The 20,665-nt window shown below is 39.5% G+C and overlaps 1 protein-coding gene across 2 annotated transcripts in view; it reads left to right on the top strand.

The window, feature by feature from the left end:
• The window catches only part of LOC137277953 (uncharacterized), a 182,576-nt gene that overhangs the window by 156,310 nt on the left and 5,601 nt on the right, over positions 1 to 20,665 (top strand). Inside the window, exons 1-5 of one of the 2 annotated variants that reach the window (XM_067809968.1) lie at positions 7,343 to 7,461; positions 15,286 to 15,382; positions 17,016 to 17,172; positions 19,050 to 19,114; positions 19,860 to 20,078. In XM_067809968.1, coding sequence (XP_067666069.1) covers positions 17,130 to 17,172; positions 19,050 to 19,114; positions 19,860 to 20,078 — 327 coding nt within the window. In that variant the 5' untranslated portion in view covers positions 7,343 to 7,461; positions 15,286 to 15,382; positions 17,016 to 17,129. Of the gene's footprint in view, positions 1 to 7,342; positions 7,462 to 15,285; positions 15,383 to 17,015; positions 17,173 to 19,049; positions 19,115 to 19,859; positions 20,079 to 20,665 lie in introns of those variants that run through there. The other variant, XM_067809970.1, reaches the window with a different exon arrangement.

The raw sequence follows: 20,665 nt of genomic DNA, 5'->3' as shown, positions 1-20,665 counted from the left end.
TCATAGATATGTCGGTTTCGTACAAACGTTACAACTGTTTTCGTTTTTGAAAGAACTCACATGTCACGTGAAAAGCTGATTCAGTGTCACAACAGTCAAAGGTAAACATACAACACATTTTTGTGAATTTTGTTTTCCTTTTTTCTAAATGTCATCGATCACATGAGTACCTGTTTCGATCACAAGGGAGGCAGTAGGCATTTTGTGTTCTCAAATCGGCTGGTATATTAACAGGTTTCCTGTTTCCTCTTTCATAACTGTATTGTAAAATAGTTTGGACACTATTGCTATTTATTTAGAGTGCTGGTTTTACATCTTAATGTGCATATTCAAGAATCACCAAATATTGATGGACACACTGGTTTTGTGTGTGTATGTGTGTGTGTGTGTGTGTGTGTGTGTGTGTGTGTGTGTGTGTGTGTGTGTGTGTGTGTGTGTGTGTGTGTGTGTGTTCGTCCGTGTGTGTTCGTTCGTGTGTGTGTGTATTTTTTTGTGTGTGTGTGTTGTTGATTTTTGGGGGGTGGGGGTGTTATTGTTTTTGTTTGTATTTTTTGTGTTTTCGTTGGTGTTGTTTTTCGTTGTGTGGGTTTTTTGTATCTCATTTAGGTTATTTAATGGTATATTACATATATTCTGAAAGTACACAATGGAGACAGAAAACAAGCATTGTTAGGACGAATCCGAATAGTACATATAAGGATGGAACATAGTGACTGATTGAGTTAAGTTTTACGCCGCACTCAGCAATAGCTATATGGCGGCAGTCTATGTCTTTTAATAATCGACTCTGAACCAAACAATCAAGAAATCAACAGCAACTAGGATTCACCCCGATCATCCGATCCCTTTTGTCGCCTCTGACTACAAGCACGGGTTACTGAAGATCAATAATCGAACTTGGACCTTCGCGAGTAGGATGGAACATAAGGGTAGAACATTTCAGAGCAGGCCGGGGAGTACACTTAACGGTTTTACTTAAGATTAGGACATTTTGAACACATCAAAGTAGAATGCATTTGTCAGAAGTGTGATTTAAAGTCGCATTCAAGATTTTGTACTTGCACAGCAGCTTGTGTGTGCGCGTGTGCTCACACACTTACAGGCAAGAGCGCACACACCCACAATCACTCACACCCACTTGGGTATGCACAATCACGTCGTAATGTCATCTTAAGTGACAGGAACGCGGTGGGGTATCGTCGTCACGCTTGCTTGATATTAAATCAAAACGGTCAGGTACGAATTTTCGGAGAATGTGTAGTTACCATGCTTTCGAAAATTTTCTTGTACGTTGAACAACCCGATTCTCGGGAATTCAATTCAGACGCCACAGTTTAACTTTCCCGGTACAGAAAACCAATGAAAGGCGTCACTGACAGTTATACCTTCCCTTGGTAAGTTGCATTCACTGTGCTGTGTAAGGAGCATTTCTTTTTATGTAAGAAATCATATCATTTCGTCAATTTTTACTTGCTTAAATGTCCCTTCAGCGTAAAGTGTTCAGTTTTTTAGTAAGAATTCCATTATGTAGTAATTACACAATCCCATGCATGCCCCTTAACTTACCATTTTCAGTAGTGAATTTTCAAAATTACTAAAATATTTTTTGCTCTCCTTTAAGGTTCAAAGACATTGTTGTTTTAAGCAATTATTGATTACTTTGTCATTCAGGAATATTAGTCTGATTCGAAGTTTCAAAGTATATCTGCATTCAAACGTTTGTTCACAACAAATCCTAGTATTCTATGAACGAGGGTTGGATTTTACTGTGGGTAGTTGTTTATATTCTATTATATTATCATGAAAACACTTAATCTTCATTTACATACGTTGACTTTTCCTGTATTAATTCCGAGGAAAATCGGTGAAGATTGATTAATTATCGAGCCATAAATTATCGAAATTGACACCTGTGTAAATGAAATATGAATTAAATATTTTTCTTTGTTGCGTGAAGTTATTCAATGGAGACAGACGCTTACACAAAATGGAATATTGCCAACTATAATTCATAACGAATTCAATATTTCAGCCCCGGAAGCGCAACGGTTTACATACGAGTACTGCCTAAAAACGGCTTTTGCGTCCGAAATGAATCTGAGTTTGAAATATTTGGAATCTATTGTACTTCCATGCAAGAGGAAGACAATTAACTGATTATATCGAACGCTTTGAATAATTATTATGAATATGATCCGCTCGTTCAAATTACAAATGAACTGTAATTGCGTGAGAAGTCAAGCAATTCAAATATCGATCCTAGCATTACGACAACTATTAAAGTATTCCACCTGGCTTATTCAGACGGCCATTTATTATACAACTTCGGGGATTTCGGGTTCCCGAATAGTCAAGTTTTGACGAACGAAGGTGCCCGGATGTAAATCTCTATATCCCTCTGTACATATTACCCATAAACGATGACGAATGAGTTCAAAAGAAAGCATTGTAATGGCTCAGATAATGTAGGCAATTCCCCTAACAGTTCACTTACAGAAATATTTCTAGACGTTCTATTTCTATCACGACCACAAAAAGGTAAGATATTTTGAGAAATCACAATGACCCTGTAAAATTAGCTCTTCTCAAATACCTCTTGGGGATTATGGCTTCTGGGAGATCACAATGACCCTTCAGGTGAACCTGTTAAATTCGCTCTTCTGTGATAATGTACCTCTTGGAGATTATGACTTTTCGGAAATCACAATGAACCTTCATGTGACCCTGTTAATTTCGCTCTTCTGGAATATTGTTCCACTTGGGAGTTGTGATCTTGATGGCCGACATGTCGACACGTCTTACTTCGTTATATCCGAAGTTGACGTGTATTCGACTGTGTCTCGTTTCATTTCCTTCTCGTTTTAATCTGATAATTGCGAAAGAGAATACGCTTGGGTCTAACTGTTTGAATTAATGTACTCTAAGTAAACATACGCTATTTTTCATTTTTTTGTTTGTTTGTTTTTGTTTTGTTTTACTACTTCACACCCTAAGTGTAAAGAAACTTAACACTCAAATTACAACACGTTTTAAGCACGCCGAAGTGTTCAGTCTTTACACGGAACGATCAGATTTTGAACACGTATCTTTGCACACCTGCAAACCATATTTAAATATACCATTTCTCAGGAGAAATATAAGCAAGCATATTTATAACCACAAGTATAGCTGTTGACCCATACGTTTAAGACGGAGAAATATAGCCAAGCATATTTATAACCACAAGTATAGCTGTTGACCCATACGTTCAAGACGGAGAAATATAGCCAAGCATATTTATAACCACAAGTATAACTGTGGACCCATACGTTCAAGACGGAGAAATATAGCCAAGCATATTTATAACCACAAGTATAACTGTGGACCCATACGTTCAAGACGGAGAAATATAGCCAAGCATATTTATAACCACAAGTTCGACTGACCCACCACTGTCAAAATTTGAAGTGGAACTATATGTATCTGCCTCCACTACCTGCAAATATCTTCCATGTACTATCATTTTCACTTTGAGCTTTCAAGCGGAGTGTATTGACTTCCGGCTTTTTCAAACTTATTTGAGTTTCCGAAAGGATGTAGTGGTGACAAGCTTACAAATGGTTCAGATCTACATATTCTATCATGCACGGTCATCTGGACATCGGATTCGAACCTCATACATTCTTAATTCTATCTTAAAATCTCCAATATATTTAATGATTATTTCGAACCCAGTCAGTTTCGTACGTAGTCCAGCTCAATAGCAGAAAGTAAGCGTCCAATCAGACAGGTCTATAGAGCAAGAAAATGAAAGCAATAAGAGAGATGTAGACTGACATGAGATATGTGAATGGATCCATGGAATTTATCATTAAAAAGGTTTTAACACCGTGGATATTCGAGACTTCATCTAAAGTATCGAAAACGCTGGAAGTGCAGACAGTGTAATATTTTTTGTCCCAGGGTCTGTTTGTCCAGTCCGACTGTTTGATATTAATTTTATTACACGGTCTTCGAAAGTGTAAGTAAACTTAAACTCAGTATTATTCGTTATGTGTATATCAGTATAGTAGCGTAACGAATAATAGTGAGCCTAAGGTTACCTATGCTGCGGTCGGTGTTCGGTTGCAGCGGGGTGAGTAGTGACTGTGAAGGATGCTACCGGACTGGGAGATCTGGGCTGTCCGGAGATCTGGGCTGTCCGGAGATCTGGGCTCTCAATGTCCTTCCTTTGGATCTCCATGTCCATGTTGATAACCACATCCATTGCGATGCTGATTACACGAAGACACAACCCGGACATCTGTAAATATCGCCAACACGACAACACATGTCCTGTCTACAGGGTGGCGGGGCTCGCTGAATCACTGACGAGTTCGCGTACACTGGTTTGATATTCTTCTAAAGTCGGAATAAGATTTGCGATGGCAGAGAGTCAGGGCATAGCCGATTGAGTTATAGCAGTATTACAGCGATATGGCGGCGGTCTGGTGTGGACCAGACAATTCAGTGATCAGCTACATGAGCATAAATCTACACGTGTATACATCAATCCAACTCGATTATTTGCAGACTGAAAGCATGTAGCTAGAATATTGTTGGGTGTGGCGTAAAACTAAAGTCACTCACGTTGTCTCAGATCAGTGATAATTTCAAAAGTATGCTGCGACAGTCTGCCACTTCCTTTCAGCAGTTCCAGGAACACCCCATCCTCGATATCTCAAGGGTATATGTTACGATAAGAGTCCAATATATTTAGCCCCTTCGAAGTCAGAATATGCTCATAATATCAACCAGTTTGGTGTGTAAGCATAGTGGTTAAAGCGTTGCGCTTCACGCCGAAGACCCGCGTTCGATTCCCCTCATTGGTACAAAGAGTGGAGCCCTTTTCTAGTCTCCTCTGTCGCGATATTGCCGGAATTGTGTTAAAAGTGGCGTAAAACTAAACTAACTCACAATATCAACCGGGTCTGTTTGGTCTACATTCAGTTACTTAGTCCGTCGCAATAAAGCTGAGTCAATGCTCTGTGCGGCGTTAACACATGAAACATACAAATATTTAGTGTAAATGGTCTGGGCCTAGATCTTAGCGTTTATGTTAATGTATGGCACTTACGACTATATCTAAGCGCTAAGGGGGCTTCGAAAATATAGGCCCTGGGTCTTTGACTTTCGAAGAAAAGCAGCAGTGGACTAGTCTAGATTTCTACAGCTTCTAGAAATGAAGAAATTCTCAGGGCTCATCTTCATTTTGTTTGATTTTTTTTCACTATGAACTTTTTTCTGTAAAATATGTTCATTTCAGAGACTATTTTTGTCGTTGGTGTACTGCTCCGTTGCCACTAAATTGTTTGCCGCTGTACATGGAAGGACATTTCATCCGACAGAGTAAGTGTGTCACGTGTATATACACAGGGCGGGTGCGGAAATAATGCTACTTGAAAACTGTCAGTTGTCGTCATTCACGAACGACCAAACATGTAGTACGTGCAGTTCCTGTTACAAGCGTCCATGGGATGACCGCATTCTTGACATCCATCAGGAAATTGCTGTTATATTACAGTCGTTTTGTTTTCTTACCAAATAATAGTACGTTGAGTGAATTTAGTTTTACGTCGCACTCAGTGATATTCCAGCTATATGGCGGCGGTCTGTAAATAATCGAGTCTGAACCGGATAGTCCAGTGATCAACAGCATGAGCTTCCGATACGATGACATGTGTCGACAAAGTCAGCGACCCTGATCACCCGATCCCGTCAGTCGCCTCTTACGACAGGCATAGGTTAATGAAGATCAATTCTAATCAGGATCTTCACCGCTGTAACCAAAGAATCATTGTTCAGTCCAGAATAGACAACGTGAGAGTCATTGTCATTTGTGAAACGCTATATGATCCTATTGGATAAGACGACCAGGTTGTAAACAAGTTATACACCCCTGCTGATATGACTTAAATACATACATGTGCATCAGGACGATCACAGTTTGCATAGCATCAGTTTTATGAATCTTTCAAGAAAAGGTATTTTCGACACGACAAGTGAGAGAACGTGAGGCGATTTTGATATATTTTCAGGTGTATGTGTAGTGTTTAGCTAAAGTTAAAATAGAATGTGCATTGCGAGTAGATTACGGGTTGCAGCGTGCACCTGCCTCCCCATTACTGATCTAAGAGCCCCTCGAACTCGTGAATTGAGTGAACTTTCTACTCAGATAATAGCGTTCAAGCTGACCTGTTTCAAGCAATGAACGGAACATTCTGACGAGATTATCTTTCTTCGTCATCTCTAAAACTGAAAAAATAAAAACTGCAAAAAAAACCCCAGTTATTATCACGATGAGGAATCATCCTGTCGTTTCTGAGTTCCAAGCATCTATCCAATGAAGGTGTACTTTCGAGACTCTGTTTGTGTAATATTTTTCATAAAATAACAGCCCTGGGCGGGAAAATTATATCATCCGACTTCCTCCTAAAGAACACACACAAGTGTGCACAGTACTGTGTATACACATTCATATAGACTTGCACAAGTCTATAAAGTAATAGAACTGATAGTTTGAATGAACATTTCTAATAGATATAGCATTCAGTACAGCCTTAAAGCAAGGGTAACATTGGTAAAAGACGACACTTTCAATGTAATGGCACTTGACGCTTAACCAATGCTTGGAAAATTACTACTAAACCCGGAAGAGTCTGTACGCAGCTCCAAATGACTCAGATTAGTTCATATTTCTTTAAAAATAGTTACTTAAAAGTTTAGTACCCGAAACTAACACTACCTACATGCAGCACTGGGGTAATTCACAGTATTTGGGGGTTTGGGAGGATAATTCATATTTGTGGTATCAACGAAATTCCAAATGTGTTGATGCTTATGTGAATTTACTTGCTCCACCGGCGTGGTGTAGACAACGATCCATGCACCATCCCATCCCAACCACACCTCTCACATATCATCTGGGCCCACGCTCTACCCCACCCTGTCCGACAAATTAGCCTCATCCCCAAGCGGGAACCATATGCGTCAACACGCTTGAAACATTCCATTACAAAATATCTTTCAAAAGAACTGAAAAACGATTTCTATTCATAAACATCTGTCTGAGCGCAAAAATGCTTTAAAATCCATAACATAACTTAAATCTTCACTCTACTCACTACGCCCTCAAACACCCAACCACCCCCGCCCTCTCCTCCTGTACATTTCTTTCCGAAGCACCAACAGACTCTTTTCCACAACAATGAGTAAAAACGACCTTGATCGGCATGAGTTCTCCCCCTTTGTTTAACCATCAAAGCCGTACGTGGGCTGTTCACACGGCACAAGCAATGACCGTGTGTAGCCAATCATTAGCGTGATTACAAACACTTCCACTCCTTTTTCGGAAGGTTTCTTCGTAGAACGACAATCTCTCAGTAACTAACTCTGACTTAAGAACCGTAAAGACGGATGTTTACAGATAATACAGATACAAATGTAAGTTTTGTTGACATTTTTTTCAAATTACATAAGATATATCAATTTGGTATTAAGGTAATTGATCATCTGATGTATATTAACATGACAGCCTATATTTACTTTATATATACGTATACTAACAATGATATAGTTAGTAGATTAATTAGTCTTATATTGTTTTGGGTGTATACTATATCAACATGCAATTATACCTCGTAGTAACTGTGAAATGTGTCAAGATTTTTACTATTGTTTAACTATATTTAACATTTACTGTAATGTTGGCTGTTTCTAAATGATTTATATAAAGTAATTATTGTTATCAATTGGGACATTTTTTGTTGTGAAAGAGTGACATCAGATAAATTATGTAATTTCTTGTACATATATATCTTATAGAAATACATTTACACACTTTTCATACACAAGACAGCCTCCAATGGCTCAGGAGAGATCTTTACAACTCTCAAACGGAGCCGTGTTTTGCAGTTCGTGTTATCGTCCGATAAGCGAAGCCTCTCAGTTGTTTACGAGAACTATATTTATTAAAATCTTTCGGATGTCTGGAGGCAAATAATCACGTTAAGATTCCCTTTCATTTGCTATTTCCCCCAGAAATACAACAATAATGTAAACAGGTACAGATTGCCTTTGGAATAGGGAAAAAACGGCATTATTTATCAAGGTTATGAGTTTGTGACGTCATGAACTATTGACCCGTGACATGCGCAGTGCGATCTAGTCTGACTCATGTAAACAGAAGCACGTGGGCGGGTTGTGATGCAATTCCTTTGCTGTCGTTGTCATTTAATCGTCTTTGCCAAACGGGATTACGACAAACACGGGTGGTTTCTGTCATGCAAATTCTAGATTAAACGCCCTTACCCTATTAACTACCACAGAGTCGGTGTAAACAAACTGAAAACAAAACATGTGTCTGGGCAAGGGCTTGACAGCGATTTGCCCTTCCTCGTCCCGGCTTGGTATTTCATTGTGGGACTCGGGTCGATTGTGAACGTTTCGCAATGAAACATATTTTTGAAGTGTCTCATTTTAGGAGTGGTGAGAGTTACCTTGTTAACGGGTACGCTGGGTTTGTCAGCGAGTGCTTCTGTGAGGATTAACGTGTGTAATACTTTCGATTTCTCACTGACATACATGTATAACAGGTGTTATATTTGGAATTACCCTGTCTCCGTGAAGTACATATTCTACTACTATTGTTGGGTTGATTCCCATCCGGGATTCGAACCCACTATAACTCAGTTTCTGGCACCTAATCACCAGCACACAAAGCCATCCTTCTAATCCCCTCGCGATGGCAGTCTAAAGTACTTGAATCTGGACTGGTCTAGAAAAGTATTAGAGAGAAAAATACTTACTGGGAATATGTATTCCTAAATATGAAATGTGTTACATTTGACGATGTGACGTTATGTGTGTGTGTGTGTGTGTGTGTGTGCGTGCGTGCGTGCGTGTGTGCGTGCGCGCGCGCTCGCACACACGAATCTCCATACACTAAATACAGCTCACGGATGTCTGGAGTTTCTGAAAACGATTACGTCTCCGGAAGTATCATTTTCTATTAATATATTTTAAAACAAAACAAAAACACAACGTTTTCTACTGAAATAAATCTTCCTTTCAGCGACTAGATGTTAGTCTAGGTGCAACGCGCATTGAATCACTTCCTGCGTAACGTCATGGCCACATTACGACACAGCTTACACTTGCGCCATTACGCCCGATAGTAGGGTCACCATATATAGGACGTGTATGATACCAGGGTGTATGTCCTAACACGCTTTTTGCAAGACAGGATAGGACTGCGCGCAGTACAACTTTTGATTCTAACTGTACTCTGGAAAGTAGCACAAAAAGCCCTGTCGCTGTTTGAAACACGCCTCACGCGTGAACAATGACATCAATACACATGTGACGGGTTTAGATCACGTGTTAGTGAATAAGGCTTTCCACAGAACACCTGTTATTCAAACCGATAGTCCGAGCGTGTGTAGGTCTTACCTGTAGAACTATAAATAAATAAGGCTTTTTTACATAACACGTGTTATTCAAACCGTTAGTCCGAATGTGTATAGATATACAAGGGCAAGTTGGGATGAGTTGGTAATTGATTTTGTACATGGCATGCAGGGGTTGGGGTGGGGGTGGGGGTGGGGGTGGGGGTGGGGGTGGTAGTCACTTACTTTGTACATCAATATTAGGGGACTTTGGGGCGATTCACAATGTACATGATTCCCCATAACTAACATCACGCCCCCTAACCATAATTATGAGAGAACCCTTACCTAACCAGAGATTCGGCATGTACTCTTTGACCTAATATCTGCGAATTCATTACAATCAGTTTAATATTTTGAATGATTATACGATTAGGGTGTATTGTAGAGTGTTATATATTTAACTTAGTTACAGCGAAATAACAGAAGTGCTGTGTCCGTAAATGGCTTACAATAGAAAAAATATCATGTCTTGACATACTATCGTATTCAGACATGTTACAGAATCGTGCGTGCAACGTTGATTTCGTCCTCATATCGAAAACATGACTGTATGCGGTCAATCGACAGCTTGTCAAATAGGTAGCCTATACACCCACATGACGTCATGAATTTCGCTGACAAAGCACAAACGGGCCTTCGTGACTTTTCAACAAAACGGGTACTCATCTAAGGCGACGTATATCTCTTACTCATGCTATCACTTAACAGGCATGACTACACGGGTAGGAAATAAAAGATATTTACAGATTTAGATTATTCATGACTTGGAAACGATTAAGAAAATAAACGAGTGTAACCAGCCCCTAAACGCATTGACCAGTACTATGTAACGTTTCGGTTATCGTTAGGACCGTTGTGTGTTGATCGCAGAAGTCAGATGTATCACTGACATCTCAACCTAAATCTTACGGAACAAAATCTCGACAGCTTACCAAAATTTTACAGCTTTCTGGTTCGACAACAACTGCAGCTTCTTGTGATGTCAGAATAAGGCTACAGCTACGACTACAGCCACGGCTACCGCAAGAGGAAATCCAAGTCCGAACACATAAGAACTAATAATAGCTAGAATATCCCTATTTTTAGGTCAGACAGCGTTCTATATATACCATAACGAAAGTCGCATGTCCAGACACTTCATGCGTGAGACCCCATCAAGTAAGACCTTTATTTTTATTTAAGCGTTTATTTTAATATTTAATTGTATAAGCCTTCAAAGCGCCGATAGTATTATATTTGCTTGTTTGCGTTTTTAGAGTGCATAACGTGTCTGTGTATTGAGCATTTCTACGTACAAAGCGACACTGCTCATCATTAGTTCGATAATAACCGAGTTTCGGTTGAAATATACCGTACGTGGCCGGGACCAATAAGTAGTTCGTTATATCCATCAGTTCGATATAAACGTGTTCGTTATAAACATAGTTTAAAGTATAGTGAAATGCGGGTATAGATAACCCAAGGGGACCATTAACTTTATTTCGTAATAGGCTTTTCTACTGAAATATATAGCAATTTGCCACAGTTAAGAAGTCCATTTCGTGATTGACGTGGGGTAGTCTAGTGGTTAAAGCGTTCGCTCGTCACGCCGAAGCCCCCGGATTCGTTTCCCCCATGGGTACAATGCGTGGACCCCATTTCTGGTGTCCCCCGTCGTGATATTGCTGAAATGTTGCTAAAAGTGGCTTAAAACTCGACTCACTCACATTTGATCACAACGTACCGTGATGGGATTCGAACTATCCATTACTGAGTATCAACAATCCGTAAACTGTTTGTATTTATCAAGTGCATCTATTCAATTTACATTTAGTATACATAATCCATGTAATCTATTGTACAACCATCCAACTGCGTATTTCTCTTCCTCCGAATTAACTATACCGACTGTATCTGGTAAGTTTGTCTCACAATCCCTGAACAGCGTTATCTCTTCCTCCCATTACATACAACCCCTTCTTGCAGAAGCAGGGCGTAGGGATAGTCTAGTGGTTAACGTGCGCGTCCGCTCGTCACGCCGAAGTCCCGTGTTCGTTTCAACAACTGGGTACACTGTGTTAAGCCCAGTCCTGGTAAAGATTGTATGCCTTAGTATGACATTGCTGGAATATTGCTAAAAGCGGTGTAAAACACAACTCACTTACACTCCCTACCTGAAGTCCTAAATGAAGCATGTTAGATTTCCTCAGGTTCTGAACATGCCATCTCACTGTCAGTTTAAAAGGAACTATTTGTTTCTGTCAAAGGTGTACATGTTCAGAGACTAAACGTTAATTTACGTGTAAGTACACCCAAAACTATTATTCTTTTCTTCAGCTCTATTTAATCTATTATCGTTTTTGTATACAATCGTATTGCATTCGCGATCCGTGTATTAATGGTTCGAATCATCCTCGGTATGTGCAGGGTATATACGTTGTGACAAATCTTATCACAACGTATACTCTGGATGTATCAATCTGTCTGCCCAGCTGTTTCATAAAGACATTATCAGGACTGTCTATAACGAAATCAGTACGGACACATCTTTTTACTTCCTCAGCTATTACGTAGAACGAAAAAACTGACGCATCCACGAACAGGTTCGTGACACAGGCCCCCGTGTCTTTACGAGGCTTCAAGATTTTTAAAACATTTTAGATGACCCCGACACGACATGCTTCACAGTACAATACATCATACTGTGAAACATCTTGAGTCGAGTGGGGGAGCGAGGGGTGTGTAGCTCGTAATAACGCTCCGTTTATATGACCATGAACCCGCGTACTCTTAAACTGTGTCATCCCCGTTTCCATACGAAATCCGAGCTTGTCAACTGAAACCCGGTAGTTTGAAGGCAACCAACTGTCACTTGAAACATTTCCGTGCCGTGCATTCAGAGAGGAACGGCCAGGTTTCCACTTCTTTTTCGCGACCCTTTAGCATGGCGAATGCGGAAACTGATCCTACAGTTCCTTTTGTATGTGATATTGGCGCAGGGGATGGTCGGATGTGAGGGAAATCATACAAAGGAGAGAGGAATGTATATGCAGCGGAAGTGTTCAGTATGCACAGAGCGCATCGGGATGAATGAACCCACGTCCTTCCATTTTTGTGGCTTAAAAGGATTATGCAGATCCGGTTCTACCTCTTGAGGAAAGTGGAAGATACGCAACTTAGCGTTTCAGCGTGGGAGCACCCCGTCATGCTTTTCACATGGGCCTTCAATTATTCGTAAATATAGAGACATCATTGATTAAACTTTTAACATCGAAATTGGTCACCATTCCTCACAAATGTTTTTTCCTTGAATCTCGCATGCATCTTGTTTGGGCCAGAGCTCCAGATAAGGCGCGTATTTGCGTATTTTACTCAATGAAAATCACATTTACTCAATTAATTACAAATCTGGGAGTACAAAAAACTCAAAAGAATCACTCAAAACCCAATAGGTCGATCTGTAATACCTTGCGTACATTGCTCAATTAACTAACCTGGCTTGCCTATGATTTGTCGTGGCGCCCAAACTCAACAACAGCATTAGCTAATGGTAGGCGATACCTATGTATATACATATACTATTATAGTCGTAGTTTACTGTAAAAGTCACATGACTTCCAAGTTGATTATTTGGAAATGGCTGTCAAATGTTTGGCAATATGACAATTTAGAAGAGTTAGGTGCCCGTTAAGGATAAGACACTCTGTGTAAAAGTACTCAATTCTTTAAAGTAGTGGGAGTATAAAAATGATAGTTACCCCTCAAAAATGCAATTACTCATACATACACAGACCCAATTGCTTCAAAAATAATCTAGGGCACTGTTTGGGCAATTTGTATTTTTTTAGTATCCTAAATCTCCTCATTTCGTGAAACATCTTTTCCTGCCCCGTGAAACTGTAACTGTTTTATAAAGTGTGAACCGTTTACACAGCCCTTCGAAAAAAAGATCACCAAGTCACCCTTAAGCCCACGCATTCCTAGTAAACGAAATGACATCAAGCAGTAGCTCACGTGGCTTCTGTGGGGTTTTATGTGAAAGTAAGAAGGAACCTGAAGCGGAACCAAACGATACCCACGGAAGTTATAAGTGACATAACACATCGCCGTGATCACCAATCTTTCTCGAGAAGTATGCCCTACCACAATTGTTTACTAACGAAGTTCCGTGCAGGAATATTAGCCTCAATATGTATGTGCAGATTTGATAAAAACATGCAGGAAACCGGTCTACAAATGTTGGTTTAGTATTCCGTTTCAACTTTCCATTGATTAATATAACGTATCTTTTCACTACAGTTCATGTGTGTTTGTGAAGTTTCCAATTGGTGTGTCGGCTTCGTACAGAAAGAGTGACTGAGTGAGTATGCCTAATGCCTCTTATAGAAATATTCCAATAATATCACGTCACTATCGTCTCTGTCCTGCTCTTGGGAGCTCCTTCATTCGACGGTTAGTTTAACTATTGAAGCGTGCTTCGTACGAGTGAGTGAGTCGTTTTCACGCGGCTTTTGGCAATATTTGAGCAGTATCCCCACCCTAGAAACGATCGAACTTTTCAGCCACTAAGGAACGCCACAGACCCTCGTATACATAAAGGTCCATCTATACGCACGCAAGGAAACAGGAACGTCGTGGGTATTTACTGCGTGCGCATCGTGCTGGTCGTCCATAGATCAAGGCGAATCCTTGTTATGTTATGTAACATGTGTTGAACCAGGTTATATTCATAAACAATCTCACCCTATTTGGTATCAATGAAATCAGCACTCGTTGATGCTTGATACATTGATACATTGACTGGATATATAATGATTACACGATGCCATTTAGAAAGTGGTCAAATGCAACATATGTCATATTTGGGATTTCACTTTCTTAGTAAAGTACAAATTCTAGTACTTTTTTAGGTTGAGTCCCATCCGGGATTCGAACCCGCACCCTCAGAGTCAGGCACCTAATCGCCTTTGTGTGCTGGCGATTAGGTTCCTGACTCTGAGGGTGCGGGTTCGAATCCCGGATGGGACTCAACCTAAAAAAGTACTAGAATTTGTACTTTACTAAGAAAGTGAAATCCCAAATATGACATATGTTGGATATATAATGCCGGTGTATTGGGTGACAAAACAGACGAGAATAACTTTCTGTATATTTCATTCATTCCTCCATATGCAACCACTTTATTCGGTAAAATCGCACTGCTAACTATTATGATACCCATTCGGATATCACTTGGGTAGGAGGCACTACTTCATCTTGGAAGCACGTAAATTGGTAAATGCGTGTTGTGTTATTTCTAAAAATATAACCACCCCACAAAATGTATTGTGAACAACCATCATTCCTCGGAAATCCTACGAGAAAAAAACCGAAAGTACCAAAATATATTTCCGGGAAAGTATTACACGTTCAGGAATCAAGGTGAGATTCGGAAAGAGGATTCTGGGAAAAGTGGGGACTAATCCGTCCCCTATCCATTCGTCGCTAGTATTTAGCCTGAATCCGATTGATGAACGTCCACAAACGTGTCACCTGTTATAGCTTTTCCTCTGGGAAAGAACAATCGAAAAAGAAAGTTTGGCGCCTGGAATATGCAAATGCCGGGTAGGAGAACTCCAAAGTTAACATGTTTTACGTGTATTTCTTTGAAGATTGACTTATCCGGTGGACACTGCGAAATATAAATCTGAAATCGTTGAGGTAACTGCGGATATTCGTTTTAACGGGCTCCTGGAAGTGCAAAGAACTGGCTTAGATTAGTAACTGTGGTCTTATGTCGTCAGTTACAAGCGTATTTTTTTTGTTTGCATTGATATCGCATTTTGTTGTATTATTGCAGCATTTATCCAGATAATGTCACCTGCGGCGTCGATGTTGTAAGGCGATCACGTGAGTTGTGACGTCATGCGTAACACAGCTACCCCATCAAAAGTCAGGTGTGTTCAAGTGGGTGCATAATTGTATCTTCTTGTATTTTGTTACACGGCTGTGTAATCAATCATTTCATCGTCAGGGTATGTTGCATGTGCGTGTTGCCTGTGCCACAAATGAATATTTAGAACGATCTGTGATAAAAGCTGATTTCTGTCATTACCGGACCGAATTCATGAACGGTCCGAATCTGTTATGTACAATCACGATCATTCGTTTTCGTTCATGTCATATTGTATACTCACAACTTCGGTACCCGTGAAGAACAGGGTTTGAATTCGTCTTCAACAATCCATACTTGTCGAAAGAGATTACTAACGGGATCGACTTGTCAGGCTTCGCTGATTTGGTTGATGTGCGACATCGCATCCCAGTTGCGTAGATCAATACACTTACACGCTCATGATATCAGCCACTGCATCCCCTGGTCCAAACTCGATTATTTACTGGCCGTCGTCTTGTAGCTGGAATCCTGCCGAGAGCGCAGCTACGCAAACAAACTAAATCTCACAAATCCGGATCTCTCCCTAAACCGAACGAAACATTCGACGTCACAGACAGTGGTGAACTGTACCACGTGATCAGGGAGTGCGTATTGCACGTCTTTGACGTATATCTGTCTATTTTCTATTCAAACCACGTGAATCATCTTTAATTATTATGAAAGATACATAAAATTTTGACCCATCCATTCTCACGGATGGACGCAGATATCCTCCCGCTTGTTACAACTTACTGAAACCATATAATGACAATGGAGTTACACATTGAGCTTCCCACGTTCAAATGTTGCTTTTTACATCAGGATTTTCATATGTTTGGTTGTCTCAGGATTGTGGTAATAGAGCAATTCATTTCTAATTTTAAAAGAAGATGCATAGATATAAATATTCAGCACTGTTAACAAAACCTGTCCAACTCAGAGTTCCTCTCATATTACAGATCACTTAAATCACTTTCAGATCCTGAACTGTACATTACCAGTACTTGTTTTATATTAAGATCTCATGAGAATTTTACGAAACTTTTGATGCCAGTCTCACAATTTAAATGTCCAAAAGCAGCGTTTTTCTAAGACAGTTATACCGTTTAATCAGCTTGTATGTCAGAAATGTAACTTGAATCTCATAGAAGATGAATATCATTTATTGTTAATATGTCCATTTTATATATCGTTTAGACAAGAATTTATACCAAATAAATATCACATTTCTCCATCAAAAGAAATGTTCCACGTTCTTCCAAATGAAACAAGTTTTACTGTTATAAAAGGATTATGTATATTTCTTAAAAGATGTCTTCCTTAATGTCACTATAGATCTCCATGTAATTATCAGCTAATTAGCTTTTGATGCATGTTCTCCACACATTGCTATTTTTGTAAAATCTGTTGCTCTCTGGGCCACGATGTCCATAATTCTGAACAAATAATATATGAATCATGCTTTCAGTGGCTATTAAAGTCTATATTGACACGAAATAAGGTGACGTTGGTGACACTACTCGAGTTGGTTCTTTTTCTCTTTTTATCAAACATTGTATAAGTGCACATGTTTTTTACTCTAGTGTGTTCGTCCTAACAAGTAAATGTTCACAATGGATTACCAGGACTATTCATCACGTTTGTGTTTGTTCCAGAGATAACAGCTTACTTACGTGGCAGTCCACTGACCATCATTTACGAAAATCATTTGAAGACAGACGTCAGTATCGGCACAGTTTACGTCTTGACACGTAATACCAACAACTGTAATGTCTTCCGTACGAAGCAGCAAAAGCTCTGACGATAGATCTTGTAAGTATATAGAGAGAAATCTCACCCAAGTGTCTGCTGGTATCAATTACATCAACATCACCACGTGTTGATAAAGTTACAATAAGTATGAGTACCCATATTACAAAAGTACTTTTACCTTTATGAACGAGTGTTTACGTGATTGATATCCGTAGACACAAGGATGGAATTCTGTTTATCATCAAAAGCATTCTTGATTAGTTTTCAGTGAAAAATGCAAATTTCTCAAAACTGGACTACCATTAGACTTACAATACAGCGATGTCATAGCAGTGTGACGTCATCAAGTTCATTACGTCTTAGCATTGTCATGTCATTGTATGAAATCTACTGCCAAAACGATGTCGCCAAGGAGATATCATAGGATTCTCACACAAGCGATATCACTCTGGGACACAGTTTGGGATGATAAATGTATGTGGCGCTAATGTTATTGTTATTTTAGCAATATTCCATTAACACCACTGCGGGGAACACCTTGAATGGGCTTCAAACGCTGTACCCATGTGGGGAATCGAACCCAGATCTTCGGCGTGACGAGCGGACGCTTTGATACTGATATTGGTGAAATAGAGGCGTAACACTGAACTCACTCACTCATTCCACTAAGGGTATACATTTTTTGTACAACTGTTTGAAAGGGGCATTTAATTGTTTCATGAACGAAAGACGATTCGATTTTTCAAGACATATTGAAGCATACCAGCCAGTTTATCAGATTTCCTATTATTCAATAAATATACATCGATTTATGGTCACACTGTCGTTTGTATAATCAAAGGTTATCTAACGTGTTAATCAAACATCACTATGGCATCTGCGGCAATAGCTAGGCTACAACCTTGGCGATGTATATACTTCCTCGTTTGTGGTCAAATATCAACAACAGTGTCAAGGTTATCTGTTCATTCATTGACAAACACCCACATGAAAGTCTTTCCTGTTTATTTGCACCAAAGCGAACAACCTGTTCCTCTGATATCAGTAATCAAGTGTTGTCACACTGATTACACAAACAGGTGTGGCCGGAATGATTGTGTAAGCACGCGACTGACCTAATTATCACTCACACCACAGCTGATTCACCCTAAATCAATTTCAGGGTGTCGATAGTTGTGCCGGCAGTTTAGGAGCGGCTGTATTCTAGATTCGTCTAACTATTCAATATATTTGTTTCCGATTATTTTAGATTAGATTAAATTAGCATTCATTTTACGTTTAGTAACTGTTGAAGTCCCGAAACGACATACACAACACATATTTCACAACGATTATGAAACACCAGTCCTATTGCATCACCCGTTCGAACTCAGTCCTGTGTGATAACATATATAACATGCTGGAATAATGTAGAATGTCGAAGGCCATTTACTGGGGCGTGTGTGACCCACTTCTAAAGTGACCTAACTCGGTCAATGGAAAGCTTTGGGCTGGAAACACACCATAAACACATTGATACGATAAAAGTCTGCTGGCCATATATGAGCTTGTATTCACATCCCCGTATCAAAATCAATATTGAAAACCTTAACTTGATCATATTAGTTACAACCCCCATCAATCAGATTAGACTAGTTTTTGTCGCTTTTAGTCTGTCAATATCTTGTTGACATGTTATTCGGAACGTTCCAGCACTGAGGCCGATTCGCTATGCTACTAAATATAGCACATTACTCACAAAGAAGGCATATCATTGGTTATTACAATACTGCCGTGAGAGGGCGCTGTTACATAGTGCTCTGACGTCGTTATTTCGCTGTGACGTAGGCGCCCTAAGAAGACAGTTTTGTTTACATCCATGGCATAATACATATTGCAGCCCGATGAGTAAGCAACTGCTTCTCTGTGGCTGATTTTTCTGTTTTTTGGATTTATAGCAGACAGTAACCCAGAAACATCCGAGAACACGGACGCAGGCAGTCGAAATCCGGATCCAGCCGAGGTAAGAGTACGTCCTTATTATTGTGGTCACACTTGGGGTTTTCCCAAAATCCTTGATTCTTAGAAGTCTCGTTTTGACAGTTACGATCAGCTGATAGAGAAAACTGGTGCGTCATTGCCAGTTCAAAACTAGGAAACAGACTAGGAAAACACACAGGCACTGAGGTGCTGTCACTCTCACGTGATCACGTGTCGCCATCTCGAGTCTCGAACGAAGATGTGTATACAGGTTAGGACGACCTTTTAAGTTTGTGACTTTAACAATATTACTTGCTCGAACGACTCTGTGTGGCAGTTTAAGTGTTTAGAGTTATTTGACATGTATGTTTGTGTTGTCTTTAAGTCTGTATCCAATTGGTACCCTCTCCCTTCTGGATCACCCACACCCTAAACAAATTAATACCTCAAAATAATAAAACTAATTAAAATCAAGAATAATGCTAATTTTATATATGTATACATTTCTGTATTCTGTGAACGTCGATCTCCCCCCCCCCCCCCAAAAAAAAAAATAATAATAATAAATAAATAAAATAAAATAAAACAAAATCACCAGTGTATCTGGATTAGTCTGCAATAGTTAATTCATGGTTGACATGATTGTAATACTGATCGATTCTGTTCTGCAGTAAGGCCTTTGAAAGTTATGACAACTTCCTCACTTATTTGTTATATCTCTACATATATCTTAAAAGTCAGTTAATCAGGGAAACAGAATTTTATCAATTTCTTTTCCTGTATTTCAGGCTTCAGGATCCAAAATGCTCAGTGAAAGACCATTGAAGAGAGCTGGTAAACGTCCAGGTCGTAAACCATCCAGGGTAGATGTCAAAGCTAAACTTGAAAGGAGCCGACAAAGTGCGAGAGAGTGCAGAGCCCGGAAAAAGCTCCGGTATCAGTACTTGGAAGAGTTAGTGCTTAACAGGGAACAGGCCATATTTGCTCTCAGAGATGAACTTGAAGTGGTAAGTGGTGATTAATGCAGATTTCAGATTGCAGGTCTCTTCAGAGTTAAGTTCAGTCAGTGCTAGATATATAATGATAAATCATTAGGAACAATGCTGATAAAAGTACTGCATTTTATCTTATCTTACATCAAATTACTTGAATCATGGAAAGATAGATTATTTCCTGGAATTAATTGCATTTATTTGCAATTGTAAACAAGAAAATGTTTAGGGAAGAAAGCATGGTGAGCCTATTTTTGATATTACATGTTATTTTCATTTTTCACCATCATTTGTTAGCTGACTTGATAACACACCGTTAAGTAAACCAAAAGTGATTTGAGCTTAGTGCAAGGGAGGTAACTCTTATCTGTCCAGACATCAGTTTATAGTGGTCAAATGGTTTATTGGTAGACACCCATTCTCGCTCTTCTGTTTATTATTTTCAGTATCTTCATGGCACACTTCGGATTTAGTCCATAGGGTTTAATTCTGTAGTTCATAAAACATACATACCCTATACAGTGTTGTGCGTCCACTGTTGGCCAAAGGCTCTATTCAATTGTTACATGGCAATGAGGTATTTTTTCTTCTTTGTATCAGTA

The sequence above is a fragment of the Haliotis asinina genome, chromosome 3, assembly GCF_037392515.1.
Source record: "Haliotis asinina isolate JCU_RB_2024 chromosome 3, JCU_Hal_asi_v2, whole genome shotgun sequence".
Classification (NCBI taxonomy): Eukaryota; Metazoa; Mollusca; class Gastropoda; order Lepetellida; family Haliotidae; genus Haliotis; species Haliotis asinina.
This window is presented reverse-complemented; position numbering and strand designations above follow the sequence as displayed.